Below are 18,755 nucleotides of genomic sequence, written 5' to 3'. Positions count from 1 at the left end.
TGTGTGTGTGTGTGTGTGTGTGTGTGTGTGTGTGTGTGTGTGTGTGTTCCTACAATATATAAATCTACTTATTTTCCATATCTTACTTTCCTCTCTCACATCCATGCCGTCTAACACACTTTATTCCTATCTTGCTCATGTTTTGCCTTTCCTCACTGAAGTGCCTGTCCCTTGATGGTAGGAGTTCCGTCTTAACTGTTCTTTTTTAAATAATGTATGGCAATTCTGAAGATTTAGTGTTTCTTGTAGACTCAGTAAAAATATGAGTATACATTTATTTGTGGCAAGAATGGGTTCATGGCAATAACATTTTGATTAGTTGGAGAGGGCAGGGAAAACATGTCTCCTTAACTTCTCCAATTAATAGGGAAGTTGTCCAGTAGTGGAATACTTGTCTAAATTTCCCATTTTTATTGTTATTGCACATGTGATACATTCTAGGCCCAAGAAACCCTTGACAGCCTAATAAGAGAACATCCCCAAATATAGTAAGGGTGTTGCAATGCTGAGTATGATAGGTTGATGGTCTGACCTTTTTTGGTTGTCGTTGAGTGTTGAGGAACCAAGCAGGTCTCTTCTTTTAAGGGCAATGGCTGAATGTATTTGGGTGAGAGGTAGCCATTCTGGATGGCAAAGATGATCAGGTCCTCTGTAGCTGATAAAGCAGCAGGACTGGGGCTGCTTCCTTCATGAGAATAATATGAAATAAAACTGTTAATAAGGAACTCCATCCTGGACAGAACCCACAGGGAGGGCAAGTCTCTACCAGACTGGAGTGACTGGCAGACAGGAAAAGACAGGCAGAAAGATTCCTTGGTCAAAAATCTAAGCAATTACAATTAGGAACATCTTGTAAGGGCCAAACACAGACTACTTTTCTCCTCTTATTGACCTATTAGCCTTCAGTAACATCCCTGTGTTCTGTTTTACTCTGGTTGGGAGTGGAGGGTCATATAAACTACTTCAACTTCCTTGCTTTGGCTACTAGCTTCTGTTTGTCTCTACCAATAAAAGATACTAAAAGAAGAAATAATCCATGCTAGCTGCTTCTAGCAACTAAAGTGTTAACAGCAGGTGACTTCAGATTCCATTAGCCATAACTATGAACTCCATGTAAGAGGCAGCTGCAGCAACATATCAACAAATATTGACCACAGATTAGAAAAAAACTGCAGGCCACAGAGTGCAACAGCAGAAAGGATTTTCAGAATCAGTGGTTATCAGGGATGGCAAATATAATGTGAGCTAAAAAGATATGAGCATTGAGAAAAGAAGGTTGAGGAAGTAGGTAGGCCACTTTCTTGATCTGGAGGAAATTACCATTACCTGTCTTACTGCCAAAGAAAGCAATGCCCAGGGAAACATTATTGTAGCCTTGAGTGTGCAAGCCTTGGACATGCCAACCGACACCTTCATACACCTTGCCATCATCCCCAACCAGAAAGCTGCCAATGAAAAATAAAGATTTAATGGTAAACTTCTGTATTAAGAAAATTCATTTCCCAAAGTGGTCCCAGATGCTCATAAAAGAATGAAGTTTCAATAGCATAACAATGGGTAACAGATAATTTTAGACCTTGTAAAGAAATAAAAATATTTCTTACAATTTTGGTTTTGACTTAAATTACATATGTTTTCCACATGTAATCCCCTTAGATTACTTGTGTCTCTCAGTTAAAAAAAATACTCATTTTATTTAAAGTAGAATTTGAATGTGTGACTCTTCAATGCCTGAGGACAATGAACTTTATCTTTTCAAGTGCCTGCTAGTTAATTCATTATGTTGTTACTATTTGGCAGGCTTTGAAGCATGCTCTCTCCCTTTTAACCAGGCTTGCCTGGAACTTACTGTACAGTCTAAGCTGACCTTGAAGTCATAGCAATCCTCCTGCTTCAGAATCATAAGAACTGTGACTACAGTCATTCACTCCTACACCTAGCTGAATACATCATATTTTCTGTTTCTGTTTTTAACTATATGGCCAACCACTTGAGTATTCTCTAAAACAACTAACGTCAACTCAAAAGTTTCTTTACACTGACTCCTCACAGATTCACATAGGTTCTTAATCACAGAAGTTTTGTTTTTTGTTTCATTTTTGTTTGATTTAAAATCATGTCTATAGTTTTGTATTCTGCCATTTTTTAAAATTTTTGTCCATTCTGCTGTTCTTTAGTTTTCAATTCATCTTCAAAATGATGTTTCATGATAAATCCAACTTTCTACCAGATCATGAATTTCAGAGAAAACTGGACAAAGAAAGAACAATTTTCAAGGTTAAGCAATTCCCCTGCTCCAATGGAGGCTTTCACCTGACTCTGAGAACCAGATGGCTTTGGAAGCATGCCCACCACTGTTCTCCTTTTTGATGTTTCCAGCAGTTCTTCTGCCATGTCTTCAGAGACCTTGATTAGCTCAATGTGAACACTCCATTACTGTTGCAATAACTATACTATTACAAGGAGGTTTGCATTGACCCTGCAGAAACTTGATTTTTAGACGCAGAGCAATTGAAATGAAGATGATTGAAGGAAGCAACAGATCAACAATAATCACAGAGTGATGGGGGATAGGGACTGGCAGATAAACTGTAGTTAAGAAAGTCAACACAACTTCTATCGAGGTCTGTCCTGGGGTCCCTGGCAACATACAGATTTGGGTGGTGCAGCGAGTCTCCAGTTGCTCTTATTGACATTTGAAACTAAAAATATATGAAAGCACAGACTACCCTTTCCAAAATGGAAACTTCAGAAGTTATTTCTATATGCATCTAAAATCCCCCACTTCTACTCTTCTTTCTTTATATAACAGTGAACGTTCTCATTCTTGAGGCTAATGAGGAAAAACTTGGGACCTTCAATAGAACCCTTAAAGTAAATACTCATTGCACAGTGCAAAAATCTTTTATGCTTCACACTCGTTTAACACAGGGTTTCTTCCCCACCATTCCCCATGTCTACTCATCCCCGTGTCATACCCAGTGGTCATTCAGGGTAGTAAATGGGAAATGCTTCATAGATATGAGCCCTGACTAGAAGCAAATAAGAGTGGGATGTATCAACACATAGTTTTGACACAATTTTGAATCCATGTCCCTTGCCATATGCCACTTTAAACACATTTCTTTTGATTTCCATAGACTGTGGCATTTTCATTTAGTTAATGAAAATAGTAACCCTTCTCTTCCATATTGCTCCCAGTTGGATAATAGCTATAAAAACCCTTGTGATCTGTAATGCTGGGGGCTTCCAGGGCTGGTAGCACTTGGTACAAAACTTTCTGTGTTTCCTTTCATGATCTTCCAGAATAAAACCACACTTGAATACATGGTTTAGAGTTGTTTCTCCTAATGACTTCTGGATTTTTTAAAAATTATTTTTTTCTAACACTCTTCAGTCATAAACACAGTACAAATAAAGCCCTGAAAATAGAAGATGCAGAATAAGGAAAACAAGGAGAATGCTTCAAAAAGTAATATTGAGCATGTGCTTTGGAGAGCCTCTTACTTGAAGGCCACATCACACCAGCCTTTATTGTGGACATAATGGGACTGAAGAACCCTCACTATCTGGCTGCAGGTGATCTGATCATGACATTGCATCCTGGTAACCTGCTCTACGATGAGGTAGGGCACAGGCCGGCTCAGTGGGACTCTGCAGGTGAGTGAACTTGCTCCCCATTCTTTTCGGGAAATTATGGTAGGACTACCTGTAAGAGAGACCACAGATGAGCATGTAACAGATCTTACTCAAGACACTAGCTCCCCAACTATGGTACTTGTAATCTCTGGTAGGTGCCTCTCCTCCACAACCTCCCATTCTCATTTCTATACAGTCCACCCAGAAATCATCCAGATCTCTTCTCCTCTCTGTTAAATTGCCTGGTTTGTAGGAGCAACTGCTGAAATTGTGAACCTCTTTGTATCTTTAGGAAAGGGACATAAGAAACATGGAATGAAAGGACTCCAGAATGAGCCTAGAGAAAATGATCTTTATATTTAAATTATCTAAACTATGGAGTTATGTGGACAGTCACAGTGATTCATATATTTCTGTCTCAAGAACCAGAATGTGCGTCATAAATCTGATAAGTTTGGTTAAGATAATGGCAACCATCTTAATTGTGTTACTATAATGTGTACCTATGGTTCTGTTGGTTATTATGCAGGTAACCCAGGGAAAGCAGTGTTGCTCTAATTAGGGGTGAAGGAAGGCTTCAATGCTCCTAGAGGATGAGTTGAACAAAAGTGGATATAATTAAGGCCACACTAGGGCAGAATACTGTAACAATAAAGACCACAGGACTCTGGGAAATAAAGACTAGCCACCATCCAGTAAGTAGTCAGATACCAAAGCAGAACTAAGCAACTGACTGAGGCCTCATTTCAAATCATTGCCACACATGGGCAAGTCACTTTCCCATCAGGCCTTTGTATCCTTATCCACAAAATGAGAAGATTATCTATGTACTCTTTGATCTGTGAATTTCTCCAGCACTAATTTCATGTAACCTAGTAGCAAGTCTACTTATAAGTAGAAGGCCAAGAAATAGCTACATTATGGCAGATGATGTGAAAATGTGCTCAGCATAAGAATTACCAAACTCAGGTCCATTTAATTCAACAGAATTCACTTATATTTACTTCATGTCTAATTACTTTATAAAGGAATAAAACACATCGATATATTGTAGAGGCAGTCCTTGACTGACAATTATTACTTATTTATGAATGTTTACTCTGTGCTCGGTTTAACTACGATGATGGTGATAATGATGATGATGGTGGTGGTGGTGGTAATGACGACAAAGACAAGATGGTGAGACAATTAGAGCTATAAAAGACCTCATATTCATTATTTGAACACTGTTAAACCTTTCTAGTCAAACTGATTAGATGTAGAATCATTGAAGAGACAAAGCTCTAAGCGTGTCTGTAAGGGGTTATTCAGATTGGGCTAGTTAAACTGGGAAGATCTGTCCTTAATTTAGGCTGCACATTCCATTAGCTGGGGGACCAGACTGAATAAGAGGAAGTTGAGCAGCAGCATTCACTACTCTTTGCATTACAGATGTGGAAACAAAGTGACCAAATGCATTAAGTTCCTGCCACCGTAGTTTCCAATCATTTTTGTATACGTACATACATGCATACTTACGTACAAACATACATCATGGAGCTGTAAGCCAAAATAAACCCTTTCTCAAATATTTTGTGACAGAAAAGCAATCAATACAATATCTAATTGAATCATCAATATCAATTCTAAGAAGTGTTTGACGATTATTTATTATTTATTTATTTATTTATTTATTCATTTCACAAACTCAAATAAGAATCATATATTAACTTATAGAAGATGGAAAATCACAACAGCTGGTGGTACTGGAAATTTGTCAATTCCAGAGCAATGCAACAAGTAGCAAAGCTACATATGCTCTAGCAAAGACAATACAGGGAACATTTCTGCCACACAAGAACAGTTGTGTGTAACTCAACAAAAGCACTTCTGATGAGAAGAAAGAAAACTTACCACAGGCCAGGAGGGTCAGAGCAGAGAAGGCAAGAAACCTGGGCAGCATCTTCGAGTGGTCCCAGGACACCAACATGAAGTCTGATCGGCAGTCCTGGAGGCCACTGGTCCTGGAAATCACTGACAGTTAAAATGACTATGCTAGCTACATGAGAGACCTTTTTGTTTCCCTACTCCCTAGGTCCCTTCCGAGGGCCAGCACCTGCCTCAGGCTTCTCAGGTCCAACTGGAGATGTCAATTGTTCCATAGATGGGAGGGTCTTATTGTCTGTATCTAGCAGGCCCTTGCCACAGCCACTTTCGGCAGGCTCAGGAGACATCAGTTCCTGGAAGTGGATGTAGCTGATACTGAGCCTTTCACAGTGGACATATGAAGCTGTCGAAATTCCTTCAGTAGTGGTAGTAGTAACAACCCTGTATACATTTTATTTCTCATGCTACAGTTTATATTTGGCCCTTAAAAAATCTCTATAAGACAAAAATTCCTGTAAGACTACTTTTTTTTTGTTTTTCAGAGAAGAATACTCAGAAACACTAAATGATAAATATGGATGGGTATAGGATCCATCACTGGCACCCCTGGACAATCAGAAGTATGGAAAGCCATAGAGTTCAGTTCCATATTCTAAATCACTGAGGAATGATCAATCAATCTCTGCTCTAACATGAAGATAACAACCAGCTATTTCCATTCACTGTTCACATTCTGTGGTCTAAATAATGTGTGAGGACATTTTAGACACTTCACGAAACCTCAATGTGACCTGTGAGAGCATTAATTCATATACTCATAATTTCCAGTGGGTATGGACAGAGACAGCCCCTCTTAGCCAGACTTATCAGATTCTAAGGCCTCTACTGGAAATCTCAATTTCTGCCTTTGTTTCTGTTGGTGGATATTCTCAGCAGGAACTAAGCTGTAAAGTATAGGATTATTTTGATGCTCCCCAGATCCAAGAGTCTTGTCTACTTTTGTAGGTAGGAATGATTGGCTTACTCACACTTAGTATGAAATGTCTACTCCCTTGCTTGTGAACCCAGTCATCAACTTTCCCCAGTTGAGAACAGTGCAGCAAATGTTGAAAAAAAATAGCATAGTCATTACTCTGCGCTGTTTGAATACTAGACTTCATGCCTACAGATGAAAAAAAAATTAACATTACAGCTTAAGAACTGAGCACATGAAGGCTTCTAGAACAATAAGCACACATAAACATACACAATCAAGTAACACACAAAATTCCATTCATTCAGAAAACTTTCTTCTAGCCAACATCTCCACCCCAAAATAAGCCCATCACAGTGGTTCAGGCAACTCATATATATGTGAGGGAAATTGAACCTCTTTGTTCATTAGCCAAATCAAGGATGGGGACCAACTTGCCCATGGTAGGAATCCTGCCAACTGATCTCCCAGGAAAGGATCTGCCCCTGAAAACTACTGGAAAACATTGTCAGTCCTGCTTAACAGGAAATGTGGATCCTGGTCATGCAATTTTTCTGCTTCCCTAACTGTAAGAATTAATGTCACAAGTCATACCTTGACCATGTCAAATCTCACACTTAAACTCTGAATGATGGAAACAGGCCCGATCTTGCAGGGCACTGAACTGGTGGCCTTTTTTGCTACTCTCCAACTGCCAACACTGAGCTGACAGAACAGGCTGAAGCCTGGCTTACATTCCTGTGCATACATAAAATTGCTCTATACATAAAATAAGAGCTAGGGAGCATTTCAAGGCTTGAAAGACAAGGAAGAAGTTGTGTTGAGGCAAATCCAAAACCAACAGCCTATGAAATAAGATAAAAGAGTGCTAATTTTTAATTCATCTAGAGAATGGAGAACTTTTCTGTTTGGAGGACAACTTAAACAAGACAGATAAAGAGAACTTCCTTCACCATATTTATATTATCACTGATGGTGTCTATCCTCTTAAGTAAAGGATATTTGGAGAACACTCACATTCAGAAATACCTGAGAACTTTGTGATGTCCCATCTCAGCAGGGTAGATTGTAGCCTCTTCTCCCAGTATTGTCTGCTGGTTTTCTTCTTTAGTCTTGTCCTCCAGTCCCTATCTTTTCTCTATCAGGTGTCTCCTCCTCCAACTTTGCTTCCTGTAACTCTAGAAGGCACTCCCTCCCTGGCACTCAGTCCCTGCTTCCCAAAGAGAAGCTGACAGGGAGAGGTCTCCCTAACAAAAGATAGACAGGGATTTAAGTCTTTAAGGCTCAGTGCTGCCTCAGTACACTGAGAAGAAATCAAATGAAATAAGACTGTGGTCTACAGCACCTGGGGAAAACCCTGTGAATAAACCCAGGTTCCTCCTCTCTAGGGAAGACCTGGATTGCCACATCCTTTAGAGTGTCTACTCAATCGCATCACGCAATAAAACCTGTCAAACTGGACCTGCCACACAACAAAGAAACTAGATTTCAAGGACCACAGACTGTTATCTAGACAGACAATAATTCTCAATGGTCTATTCCAGATGTAGAGATGGAAACATATGAAAAGTATACTTAATCTCATGGGACTAGGATTAGGTCCTAATTTGATTGTATGCATGTTCTGTTTTGCTTTGCTTTCTTCTGTGCTTAAATGTTTCCTTGTCTGTGACCACAACACAGCCCATAAACACATCAAGACAATTGTTTCAGTGTTCACACAAGCAGAAACAAGCCCTTAACAAAAAAAGTTCCTTTAAAAGAAGCCTTCCCTTTGGGTGGCCTGACTTTATAGACCTTATATTTGGAAGATAATAGTTTTTCCACAATTTTGAATCTGATTAGAAGACTGTCCGTTAAAATGAAATATATACCCTTCAACCTTGTAATTACACCATCAGTTAAGGAATATATCATTTGCAAAGCATTTCCACATTCATCACTGGGTATCATTAGAATATACTGTTATCTGTGTCATAATGGCTCTGAGTTTTACCTGCAAAAGGGGAACCTTGAATAACTGTGTTAACTTCTGGTCGCATTTAAGGAATTGGAAGTCTAGAGAAAGCTTGCCATGGCATACTATTAAAAAGATTTGAAGTCTCCTATACAAAAGTGAAGGTCTCATCATGGCACTGAACAAACAGGATGCATGACGTTAGACACTCTTATTTTCTTTTCTGGGCCTGTTTCCTCAGCTGCCAGATGAAAATGACAATATTTATATAATTGAAATATTGCACAAAAATTGTGTGCACACAGAGAGGACTCAACAAAGCTGTTTAGCCCATGGCAGGGGCTTCTAGTGGGATGCTGCCTCTGTGGCTGTGCTCCTGTTGATTTCAATCACAGGTATGCTTCCTTCTGCCATCCCTCTACCTGCTCTCCATCCTTCCTAACACCACTTGCCTGATACATTTTGGGTTCTGAGGGGAAACACATCCAGTCAAAAAAGACCTTTTAGGTATGCTAATAAAGCAGTACAAAATACCAAGGAATACATTTCTTGGACTCCTGGGGTTCAATATTCATCCATCTAACATACAGTTAATGAGAAACTTCTGCACATGAAGAGATGGATATTCAGCAATGGAAAAATAGGTACGTTTCCTGAGGCTGAAAAGAGTTCGTCCATTGGGCTGAGTGTGGTGTTGTTACTGCAAGCTCAATTCCTTTACTCATTAGCATTTTTAGAGTGGTGATATGCCAGTGCTACCATTCTTTTTATGCACTTACTATAATACTGTGTTAGAGGAAGTTTCTCTAGCATTTTTTCTAGTTATATTCTTTTTATAGGAAAGGCAGAATAGCCTTTGCCTCCTTCTTTACTTTCAAGACTTTAATTAAAGGAGCAGATTCAAATGTCTCCTAGCATTTTCCTAATGTGTCCACTTTTATTTTTTTCTGTCATCATGAACAGAAAGTTTTAAAGTTAATGAGCTTAGACCTCCTGATGTTATTGTTGTTGATGTGAGAATTGTTTTATTAGAATCAGGTGTTGAAATTCTCTAACTAGACAGTGCAAATCTCCCAATTGCTTTTTATACAATTTTATAAATCTTTGACAGCCTAATTCAGCAGTTCTCACCTTGTGAGTCATGTCCCCTTTGAAGAGCCTCTATCTCCAAAAGTATTTACATTATGATTCATAACAGTAACAAAATTAGTTATGAAGTAGCAAGAAAAATTATTTTATGGCCGGGGTCATCACAACATGAGAACTGTATTAAAGGGTCACAACATTAGGAAGGTTGAGAGTCACAAGGCCCTTATTGCTGCCTGGTACAAAAATCTATCAGTTTCTATGTTAACTTCTACACTCTTGAAGTCAGCTGTTTCTCCAAGAAACACTGATTGTTTTTATTGGAAGGTGCCACCAAGTGATCACAATTTTGGTATTATGATGTTTATTTGATGCTGAGGATGCTCTCCACACTTACCAATTTGAACAAGTCTATTTGGGTAAAAAGTAAAGCTTTTATAAACAAAGTTTTAAGACATATTTTCTGGAGTTTTCCAATTCTGTCTTTTATTTTGCTTTATTATACAAGATCCATGGGTTTAATATAATTTTTTAAACTGATTAAAAATAAAACTTAGTTTGACTTCTCTTGTCTTATTGCTCTGGAAATGTGGGGATGGTGTGCTGGGGTGGTACAAGAGCTATGCTAGAAGTGTGGACTTTGCATGGGCAAGATAGCAGGGAACTTATCGGGTTAGGGCACTGTGAGAGAAAGAATCCAGAGAGAGGGCAGAGCATGTGACGTTTGCACTGGCAGACAGGATTCTGTTTTGTAGTCACTCTACTGGTTTGAGATTTTTTATGAGCAAACTGAGACTATTGATATTCAGATTTATTACTGAAAGGTGTTTATTGCTCCCCTTCATTTTGTTGTTGGCTTTGGGGAGACTGCCCAACCTGGAAGTGCAGCAGAATACAGAAGACTGATAGTCTCTGGCCATTAAACTAACTATGCTGAATGCTGACGCTGCTGGTTTCTAAAAAGAAAAAGGAAAAAATCTAAAAACAAGTTTCTTACTTATTTTGAGAATTAAAAGCCATTGGCTGGGGTGATTAGCACTAGTAACCTAACAGCAGAGAATTAAGTAAAGAGGTCCTTTGTTTTTTTTTTTTCTTTTTGTTTTGTTTTTTCTCTGCTGGAATTCTGCAGTGTGGGCTCTAAGGGTGGTAGGATTTCTTGTTTTTTCTTTGTCAGCTAGAGAAAGATGCTTGTAGGAAGATAAAAGATTCTAATCTTTATTTCCAATATGAAAAAAACCAGGGCAATGACTATTAAACTATCTAAATCTCTCTGTTCTGAGTTCTAAGTTGCTCATCTTAGTTCTTAGCTAGTTCTTATATATTTTCTCAAAATACATGATCACATGGTATCTAATTGAAAAATTAACCACGAGTTTAAACACAAATTCAAATCATGAATCTAATAAAAAGTTTATTACAGAGATGTTTATATGTGTTTTCAGTAAGAGTAGTTATCTAACTAGATATGTATTTCTGTTATTAGCTCCACAGGTTCATTGAAAGTCTAAAATTGTAATTTTGTAACTAGATTAGCATTGAAGTTTTGTATAGATAAACCAAGTCAATATTTTATCCTCTGTCCTTGTACCTACAATAAATTGCTAGTTTCCCTTTATGGCTTTAGGTTAATTGTTTTACAGCTTTAAGGAATGAATGTATTCTAAGTTGCAAATTCCTGCTTCCTATTTCAGAAGCAACTCATGACATGTGAAGACTGGTAGAGTTCTTACTGCAGTTTTCATATCAGAGAGGGCTTTAATAGCAGTCCAATTATAAAGGGCTTAATAAATATTAGTATAATTTTAGGAATTCTTATAGAATCATCATTAGAAATTAAGAAATCATCCATTTGTGTACATAGCATCACTACAATATACTACATCTTCCCTGAGCTGACTTAAAGGGTGGGCTAATACCTAGTGATTGTCATATGTATACATACACACATATACACATACACACATACATACATATATACATACACACAAATATATGTGTGTATGAGAGAGAGAGAAAGAGAGAGAGAGAGAGAGAGAGAGAGAGAGAGAGAGAGGGAGAGAGAGAGAGAGAGATTAGTAGTCAGAATCCTTCCTAAAATATCATCCCTTCAGCCTTGCCTGGAAGGATTCATCCATTGTGCTTCACAGTCCATGGTGAAACAATCTCAGGAAATATCACCTGCTAGCTTTTAGCCTAACCTAGATAGTGTTTGAGCCCTAGTCTTCTTTTGTTTGATAAATGTTTTAGCTTCACATGTGTTTTCCTACAGTAGAGTCTTAATGTGTTTGTCCTTTTCATATACTGAAATATTCCTTCCAATGTTCTCTGTATCCCTGATTAGTGATAATATCTTTTCTTTATCCTGCTTTTTCTACTTCCACCTTCAATCATGACAGTTAGTTTTGTTGGGTTGGCAATTGTGACCTTCCAAAGAGTAAAAGACATCAGTCTACTCCATTACTGCTTTCCTGGTTTCAGTTGAAAACTTGACAACTGTTTTAATTGCCCAACCTTTGTGTGTGACTTGGTCCTTCTCTTTTTTAACTTTTGAAATATTTCATTTTAATTCTGTACATTTGGTTATTTAGCTGCTTGAGTTTCTTTTCTGGTCCTGTCTATTTGGTGTTTTATGTACCTCTTATATCTGAGAAACATTTGTTTCCTTATATTTGGGAACTTTTCTTCTATGGATTTTCTTTCCCTTTCTGTATGTTTATAGTTTGGAGGTTTGGCTTTCATATTCCATCTCAAAGTTCCGCCATGTTTCCTTCAGACAACATAAAAATTTGCCATTGATTTTAACAGAGTGATGCAATTTTTCACCCACGTGATCCATTCTATTGATCCAAGTTTTACTTTTTCCTGAAGTTTATATTTTAGTTTTTGTGTCATTTTTCATTAATATCATCATTCTGGTTCAGATTTTTTCAGCATTTCTGTCTCTTCATTAAATTTTATTTTCATATCATTAATTTATTTTTTATTTCAATCACATGTTTGTATAGCCTTGGAAAATCATAGAATCCTCTTTCAGTTTTTTTTTTTAACCATACAATCATTCTTTCGAATTCTGCATCAGGTATTTCATCTAAGTCTTTTTGAACTAGAGTCACCACTATAGAACTGGAAATTTTAAGATGAAACAAGTTGTCCTGGGTTTTCCTGTCTCTTATGTTTTTGCACTAGAATCTATCTGTCTGAAATTAGATCATTAGTTAAGATTTTGTAGTTGCTGCTGGTTTTTTTTTTTTCAAATTCTGGCTCTTTCTTCTTTGGCAGATGTGTTTGCAGTGTTCAGTAGAGAAAAGGTTATAGAGCAGTTGTAGTGATGTTTTCATTTAATTCACTTGTGTTCTAGGCACCAGGCACCATCTTCAGTCTGTTGTGTGGGCTCAATACTGTCTCCAGAAATGGTAACTAGCCAATAATTAACTTACTCTGATAATAGAGTACAAATAACTACAAAACAAATACTTGTATTATACCAATGAGTTCCAGGAGTAAAGAAACTCCAACAGTACTGCTATTCTATGCATACTAATACAATGTTAGCAAAATTGCAAGTAAAAAGAATAAGAAAACAGTAAAAGTAAAAATAATGTGCAATAATGCATTGGTGTATGGAACCAAAGAAGAGGGACATACCTAGGAGTGAGAATAGTGAAAACAAAGAGAAAGAAATGGAGTACATGTATGGGTTTGTCAAAAAAGAGGATATAAAATATTTACCCACCAATCATAAACTAAATGAGCCTATGGGTTTTGGAAGATATAACAATAAGAAAATTGGGTTTGGGGTGAAGAGAAACAATGATAGAAAAGAGAAAAAAAGAAAAGAGAGAAGTCCAAATTATGACCAGTAGATGACGATGTTAACCTGCTGATGAAATAGCTGTTTGGGGAGGGAGGAGTTAGACAATCCTTAGCACGTACTAGCTGTAATGGGAAGAAGAGGTGTGTAGAGACATAAGAAAATGAGAGCACTGCTTTTGTCTTTATTACACATCACTATTTTACCTCTCTGATACCGATCTGGAATGTTTCAATGCTGATTTTTACAAGACCTTTCTACTTTTTATTCTCATTACTGACTTAGTTGTAACATTCTTAACTTTGTTCCTATGTGCTGTAATGGTCCCCTTATTGGTTTCTGTTTCTAGTCAATACTAGAAATTATTGCAAGACGTATTGCCATTCTCTGTTGTAAAACACTCATTTATTCTTTAGAGTTAGTGCTAATTGCTTAGCTGCACATTTAAAGTTTCCCATTATGGAGCTCTAACCTATTTATCTATCTTCATTCTCTTTCTACACCCTCACTTGCCTCAAGCCCTGAGTCACATTCATTTACACACTTGTCTTTCCTCGTGTGTGTCTGACATTGTTTTCCTACTGATCTTGACTTCAGATTTCCCTTTTGTCAAAAACTTTATAAAAGACTGTTAACACAAAAAATACAGCTCTTATCTCAAAGGGCATAAGAGACAGTTTAATCTTCAGCCATCTTGAGTGATCATGGTACAGAAATGCATATTTAGTTAACTCAAAATCTATATTACAATGTGAACACAATTACTTGAAGCTTTATTGTTTTTGTAGAACAAAGAGTGTCATAAATCAAGGCAAGTTGGGAATATATTAGTGGTTATATCAGAGAGGCATTTACAGCAAGACACAGAAGACATTTTAATACATGCTGCCTTATCCAGGGTTCTAAATGATCAGAGCTGATAGAATGAATATTTGTGTGATTGGAGAATCTTACAAACTGTGGTCCAGGCTGTATCTCAGTTGTAAAGCCAAGAATCCAGTAGCTGCTCAGTACATAAGACTGGATTTCTGATCTGATGATAGAATCCTAAGGAATTCCTAGAGACTTGGCTCTTAGTACGACCCTCTCATACACTCCTATTACAAACATAATTAAGACCAATGAAACTCCAGAAAATCCATAAAACACTCACAGGTGTGACACTTTAAAATGAAATGTGAAATACAGCAAACATATCCCAAAGCTTGGCAAAGAATCCCTGGGCTTGGATTTAATTTGTCTACAACTGTGGGCTGTTCCTATAAAGGAGAGTTGGTGTTGATCCTGGCAAAGCATCTTCCAAATATGATCGGTGACACAAGCCATCATACCAACCACAGAGCCCATAGAACTGTGGATTCTCAAGTCCCTACACATCCTCTATCAAATAATAGAAGATAATAACAGATATCTCTTGTCTCAGCCTCTCACATTTTTCCTTATAAATCCCTCAAAATCCCTTCTCTAATTTAATGCACCATGAAGCATCACTACAGCTCCCCTGCAGACAGAGATGCAAGTTATACTACCTCTACGGAGTCACCTGTATAAATAATAGATCATTGGTTGTTGCAGGAACTATTAAAAAAATGGCACCATCCCACATTATACACAGCTACTTTCTGCCCCAGTGGTCTTGCTGCCTCTGCCTTTAGACTAGCCTATTTATATTATATTTATATTATAAACCAGCCTGTTTATATTAAGAATATTCTGACTTCAGAATGGAAAATGGGAAATGTTTCCACAGGGGAAGAAAAGCTGTGAGCTTCCATTCCAGCTTCGAATTTGACTCTACTTTAACTACATTGAAGCTGCTTCTTGTAAAGATTTGCTTCCAGAGCTTTTCCAGACCAGCTAGCTTGCCTATCCAGTCTTTCAGAGTGTCATAGTCAAGATGTCAGCTAAGCAATAAACTTTCTCAGCACATAGTGACTGGAAGGCAAATGATGCCAGCTAGCTCTCCTTTGAAAAAGCCAATTTTTCTATTTCCCTTTGGGCACCCAGAGGAAATTCTTTGCCCCAATTCAGCTGGAAGCAGACAAAAGAAGATCACTGTCCCAGTTCCTTATTTGGGGTGGATGGTTCTGGTTATTTTTATGAATTATAGATATGTTGTCATTTAAGGGATTCTTTACAAATGTAGCTTTGGACAGGGAGGGAACTAGAAAGCTTAAACTCAGAGATTTCTACCTTTCCTTCCCACTTCTCTATCCTCTCTTCTTTGGTAAAAGGGAAGGGGGTGGAAAAGAAAAGGGGGATATAGTAATATCATAAAAATTATAGAAGCAGACAAATAGAAATAGATTAGCATATTTGCTCTTAAACAAAACATTACATAGCTATATGTTACATTGGTAGAAATATTTATAATTGATACAAAGTTGAAGTTATAATATCTTACATTGGTACAGAATTTATTTGATACAAATTTAAAGATTTCATTCATACGAATTTCTTTTTTTTTCTTTTTTTTTTTTTACTTTTTTTTCAAACATTTACTGAACACAACACCATTTTTTCCTTTTACACAGCAAAGTTGTTAGTTTCAAATTAGCTGAGCCATTAGGACTGTCAATTGCCATGAAATCAAAGGTGATTGTACATGTCAAACTCAAGTAGACGACATCATGCAATATATAAGTCACTGAGAGGGCCCGGTGCAGTCAGCAAAGTTACTAAGCTTATTAAAGTTACATAATGGCTTGACAAGAGTGCACGATAGAATGACATCACTGGCTCGCAGTAAACCACGGTGAATTACTAGACTACACTATGTAGCTCCTCTGCACCGAGAACTGCAGGGTGCGGGAAACATTACAAAGGGCAGGGTCCTGCCAGTAGGTTAAGGCCAGATCTTACTCCCCAGCTATGTACCTCTGAAAAGACTGGTTAGGAAAGCTTTCGGGGTGAGGTCCCCTAATCTCTTCTCCTCTACCGATTATTGAGCAACAACAAAAAAAGCCAGGCACACATTTTACAATACCTGATAGGAAACAGGTGCAAAGCCTGCCCGTGTCCTCACCTAGCAGGCCTGCATCTTCATGCCTTCATTTTTATGATGAGGCTACTCATCCCGTGCTTCACCCCTAAAGGGAAGCTGTAAAGCTGTAATTTAGCAGGATTCGCCCCTGCATACATCAGTGATATACTCCCCATAACCATCAAACCGCTGTCCGTCCCTACACATTAACACAAAGATACACTCTACAAACCTAGGACTAGAGACCACATTTACTTTACATTTGTAGTAGTCAATGTATCAGCATTGTCACGATAGGATTAGTTCTAGATCCCAGGCGTGAGAAAGGTGCTGCTGTATACCTGGCCCAGCTCTGGCAGGTCTGCCAGAAACTTCAGAGAAAGCCCCTCAGTGTATGTACATGTCGAGGGGGCTGTCAGATGATATCCAGAATGGAGCTGTACACTTTCAAAGTGGGAGTGCGCACAGCTTAGAATCTGAACGCAGAGCTGAGGGTTTTACTCTTCTTTCTGTTGCAGGAAGCCATGAGAAGGGTGCACTTCTGTGTGCACTGAATTCTGGGTAGCTGATAAAGTACACTGCAGATTTTTACAACTGTCATGAGGCACAGATACTTTAACCCACCTACTCAAGTTCAGCCACTGGCTGCTTCTCAACCAGCAGAGTACAAATAGCACAGGTCCTTTGGCTTCCATATTCCAAAAACAAGGACATCCTGCTGCTTCATTTATCCAAAGCGACCTCATTTTAACTCCATGCCTCGATTACAACAAAGAACTCCTCTCTAGGACTTGAATTTTCAGAAATGTTTGTCTAAAACAGTGTTACCTTTAGGGAGGTGTTAATCCCTAACCACAGTTTATGTCAAACAATGCTGTCATGCCTAAGTCCTCAAATCACCACTTAGCAACTATCAGTATAATGAGATCAAAACCCCTCTCAGAAACTAGCAAACCAGAGCCTGGCAGATGGGCCGCCCTGGGTTTGCATGTATGAAGTTCCCACAGTGAAGAGCCTCCAGGCGGTGGACTGTGGAAAGCCAGAGTGTCAGAGTCAGCTGCCCTTTCTTTAGCAAGAGGATAGCTTTGCTGCCCAGACTAGGGGTCAGTCACTGAAGTGTAAGGTTTCAATTCCTATCTGCATGAAAAGTGAAAAGCACCCTCTTGCACTCCTGGCTCATGCAAATTTATGTGACAATTTACACAAGTGACATGTTCTTATTGATATAAAATTGGGATTAATATTGTTATTCTCATATAGGCATTGTGTCTATATAATACATTTAAGAATACAAGGCTTTGACCCAATACTTCTATAACTGCTATTATAAACTGTTTTTAGATGATTAAACAATACAAGTTAAGGGCCAGATAGCAAACTCATGGTTCTGAGTTAATCAAAAGGGTATTTCTGAGATATTTCAATTAGAAATGGCCGAGAGTAATCTAGGCTTAACAGATCAGAAATGCTTTGGGTAGATATATGGTCTTCAAAGGCATCAGAATTCCACAGAATATGACATTTATGGACATTTCTTGATTAAGGATCATTTGACTGGAGACCTGTCTGCTCCTGACAGCACCCCTTTCTTGGATTCAAAGAAGAAATTGGGCATTAATTGAGTTGCTCCAGTCATGATCAGACAGCTACTAGGCAAGAATTGCCTCATTTCATATACAGACAAAATACTGTCCAGAAAAACGACACACTATGCAGAATAGTTGACTGATAATCTCTACCATGACAGGGTAATCATCCATTCAAAATTCTGTATTATAAATGTCTGTCAGATGATCCTGGGCCAGAAGGCTGAAGACTGATGCTACAACATTTTGAAATATAAGGGACTGTCCAGGTGATTAGCACTCTCTATAAATTGGCTAAGTTTTGGAAGGTATATTTTGTACTTATTGTATTTTCAGGTAATATTAGTTGTTCTTGAATTTCTGACAAGGTTGAAGACTGGTAGTCTCATAGCCAACCGAAGATGATATAGATTTGAGAGGATAGTTTTCAGATGGCATACAGTCTAAAGCCAGGACTTGAGTCAGGTATAGAATTATAAGTCTTTTAAGTTAGGATAGATGACAGAATGTTCTATTTAATTGGCAAAAATGATGGACTAGGTGTTAAGTCTATCTTATACTTTATAAATTACAAAATGGTAATAGTTATGCTCAATTTATATCTGAGATTAAAGTCTTTTAATTGGATAGAAAGGGGGAAGTATTGTGGATAGCCTGGGCATTGCTTGTATTTTGATGCTAATTTGCTTTCCCAGGAGGGGCTACAGAAGGACAAGGAGTGAATCACATACACAGGGGACTTCTTGTGAACCTTCTCCCCACCTTAACTTGTAAAGTAAAGGCTAGAGCCAGTGGAAGGTGGAACTGATAAGTTTGGGGGAGAAAGAGGAAAGGAGGGAAGGGAGGATGACAGA

The 18,755-nt window shown here is 38.1% G+C and overlaps 1 protein-coding gene across 1 annotated transcript; it reads right to left on the bottom strand.

The window, feature by feature from the left end:
• Positions 1-437: 437 nt before the first annotated feature.
• LOC114636852 (peptidoglycan recognition protein 3-like) lies at positions 438-5,598 on the bottom strand. The gene is made up of 4 exons (XM_028784953.1): positions 5,533-5,598; positions 3,508-3,709; positions 1,327-1,445; positions 438-685 (listed from the first exon to the last, which is right to left on the bottom strand). The coding sequence occupies exons 1-4, from the start codon at positions 5,579-5,581 to the stop codon at positions 438-440; spliced, it is 618 nt and encodes a 205-aa protein (XP_028640786.1). The 5' UTR covers positions 5,582-5,598.
• Positions 5,599-18,755: the final 13,157 nt, after the last annotated feature.

The sequence above is a fragment of the Grammomys surdaster genome, unplaced genomic scaffold (genome assembly GCF_004785775.1).
Source record: "Grammomys surdaster isolate TR1022 unplaced genomic scaffold, NIH_TR_1.0 124976, whole genome shotgun sequence".
Lineage (NCBI taxonomy): Eukaryota > Metazoa > Chordata > Mammalia > Rodentia > Muridae > Grammomys > Grammomys surdaster.
Note: the sequence above shows the minus strand (reverse complement) of the source record. Positions and strands in the feature narration are given on the sequence as shown.

Bases quoted from the DNA above. Each gene is read 5' to 3' on its own strand.
- LOC114636852 (XM_028784953.1), bottom strand. From the start codon at position 5,581: ATGCTGCCCAGGTTTCTTGCCTTCTCTGCTCTGACCCTCCTGGCCTGT. The intron at 3,710-5,532 runs GTAAGTTTTCTT...TCTCTCTTACAG, and splicing joins TCTGACCCTCCTGGCCTGTG to GTAGTCCTACCATAATTTCC. The intron at 1,446-3,507 runs GTAAGAGGCTCT...TTTCATTGGCAG, and splicing joins TGGTGTGATGTGGCCTTCAA to CTTTCTGGTTGGGGATGATG.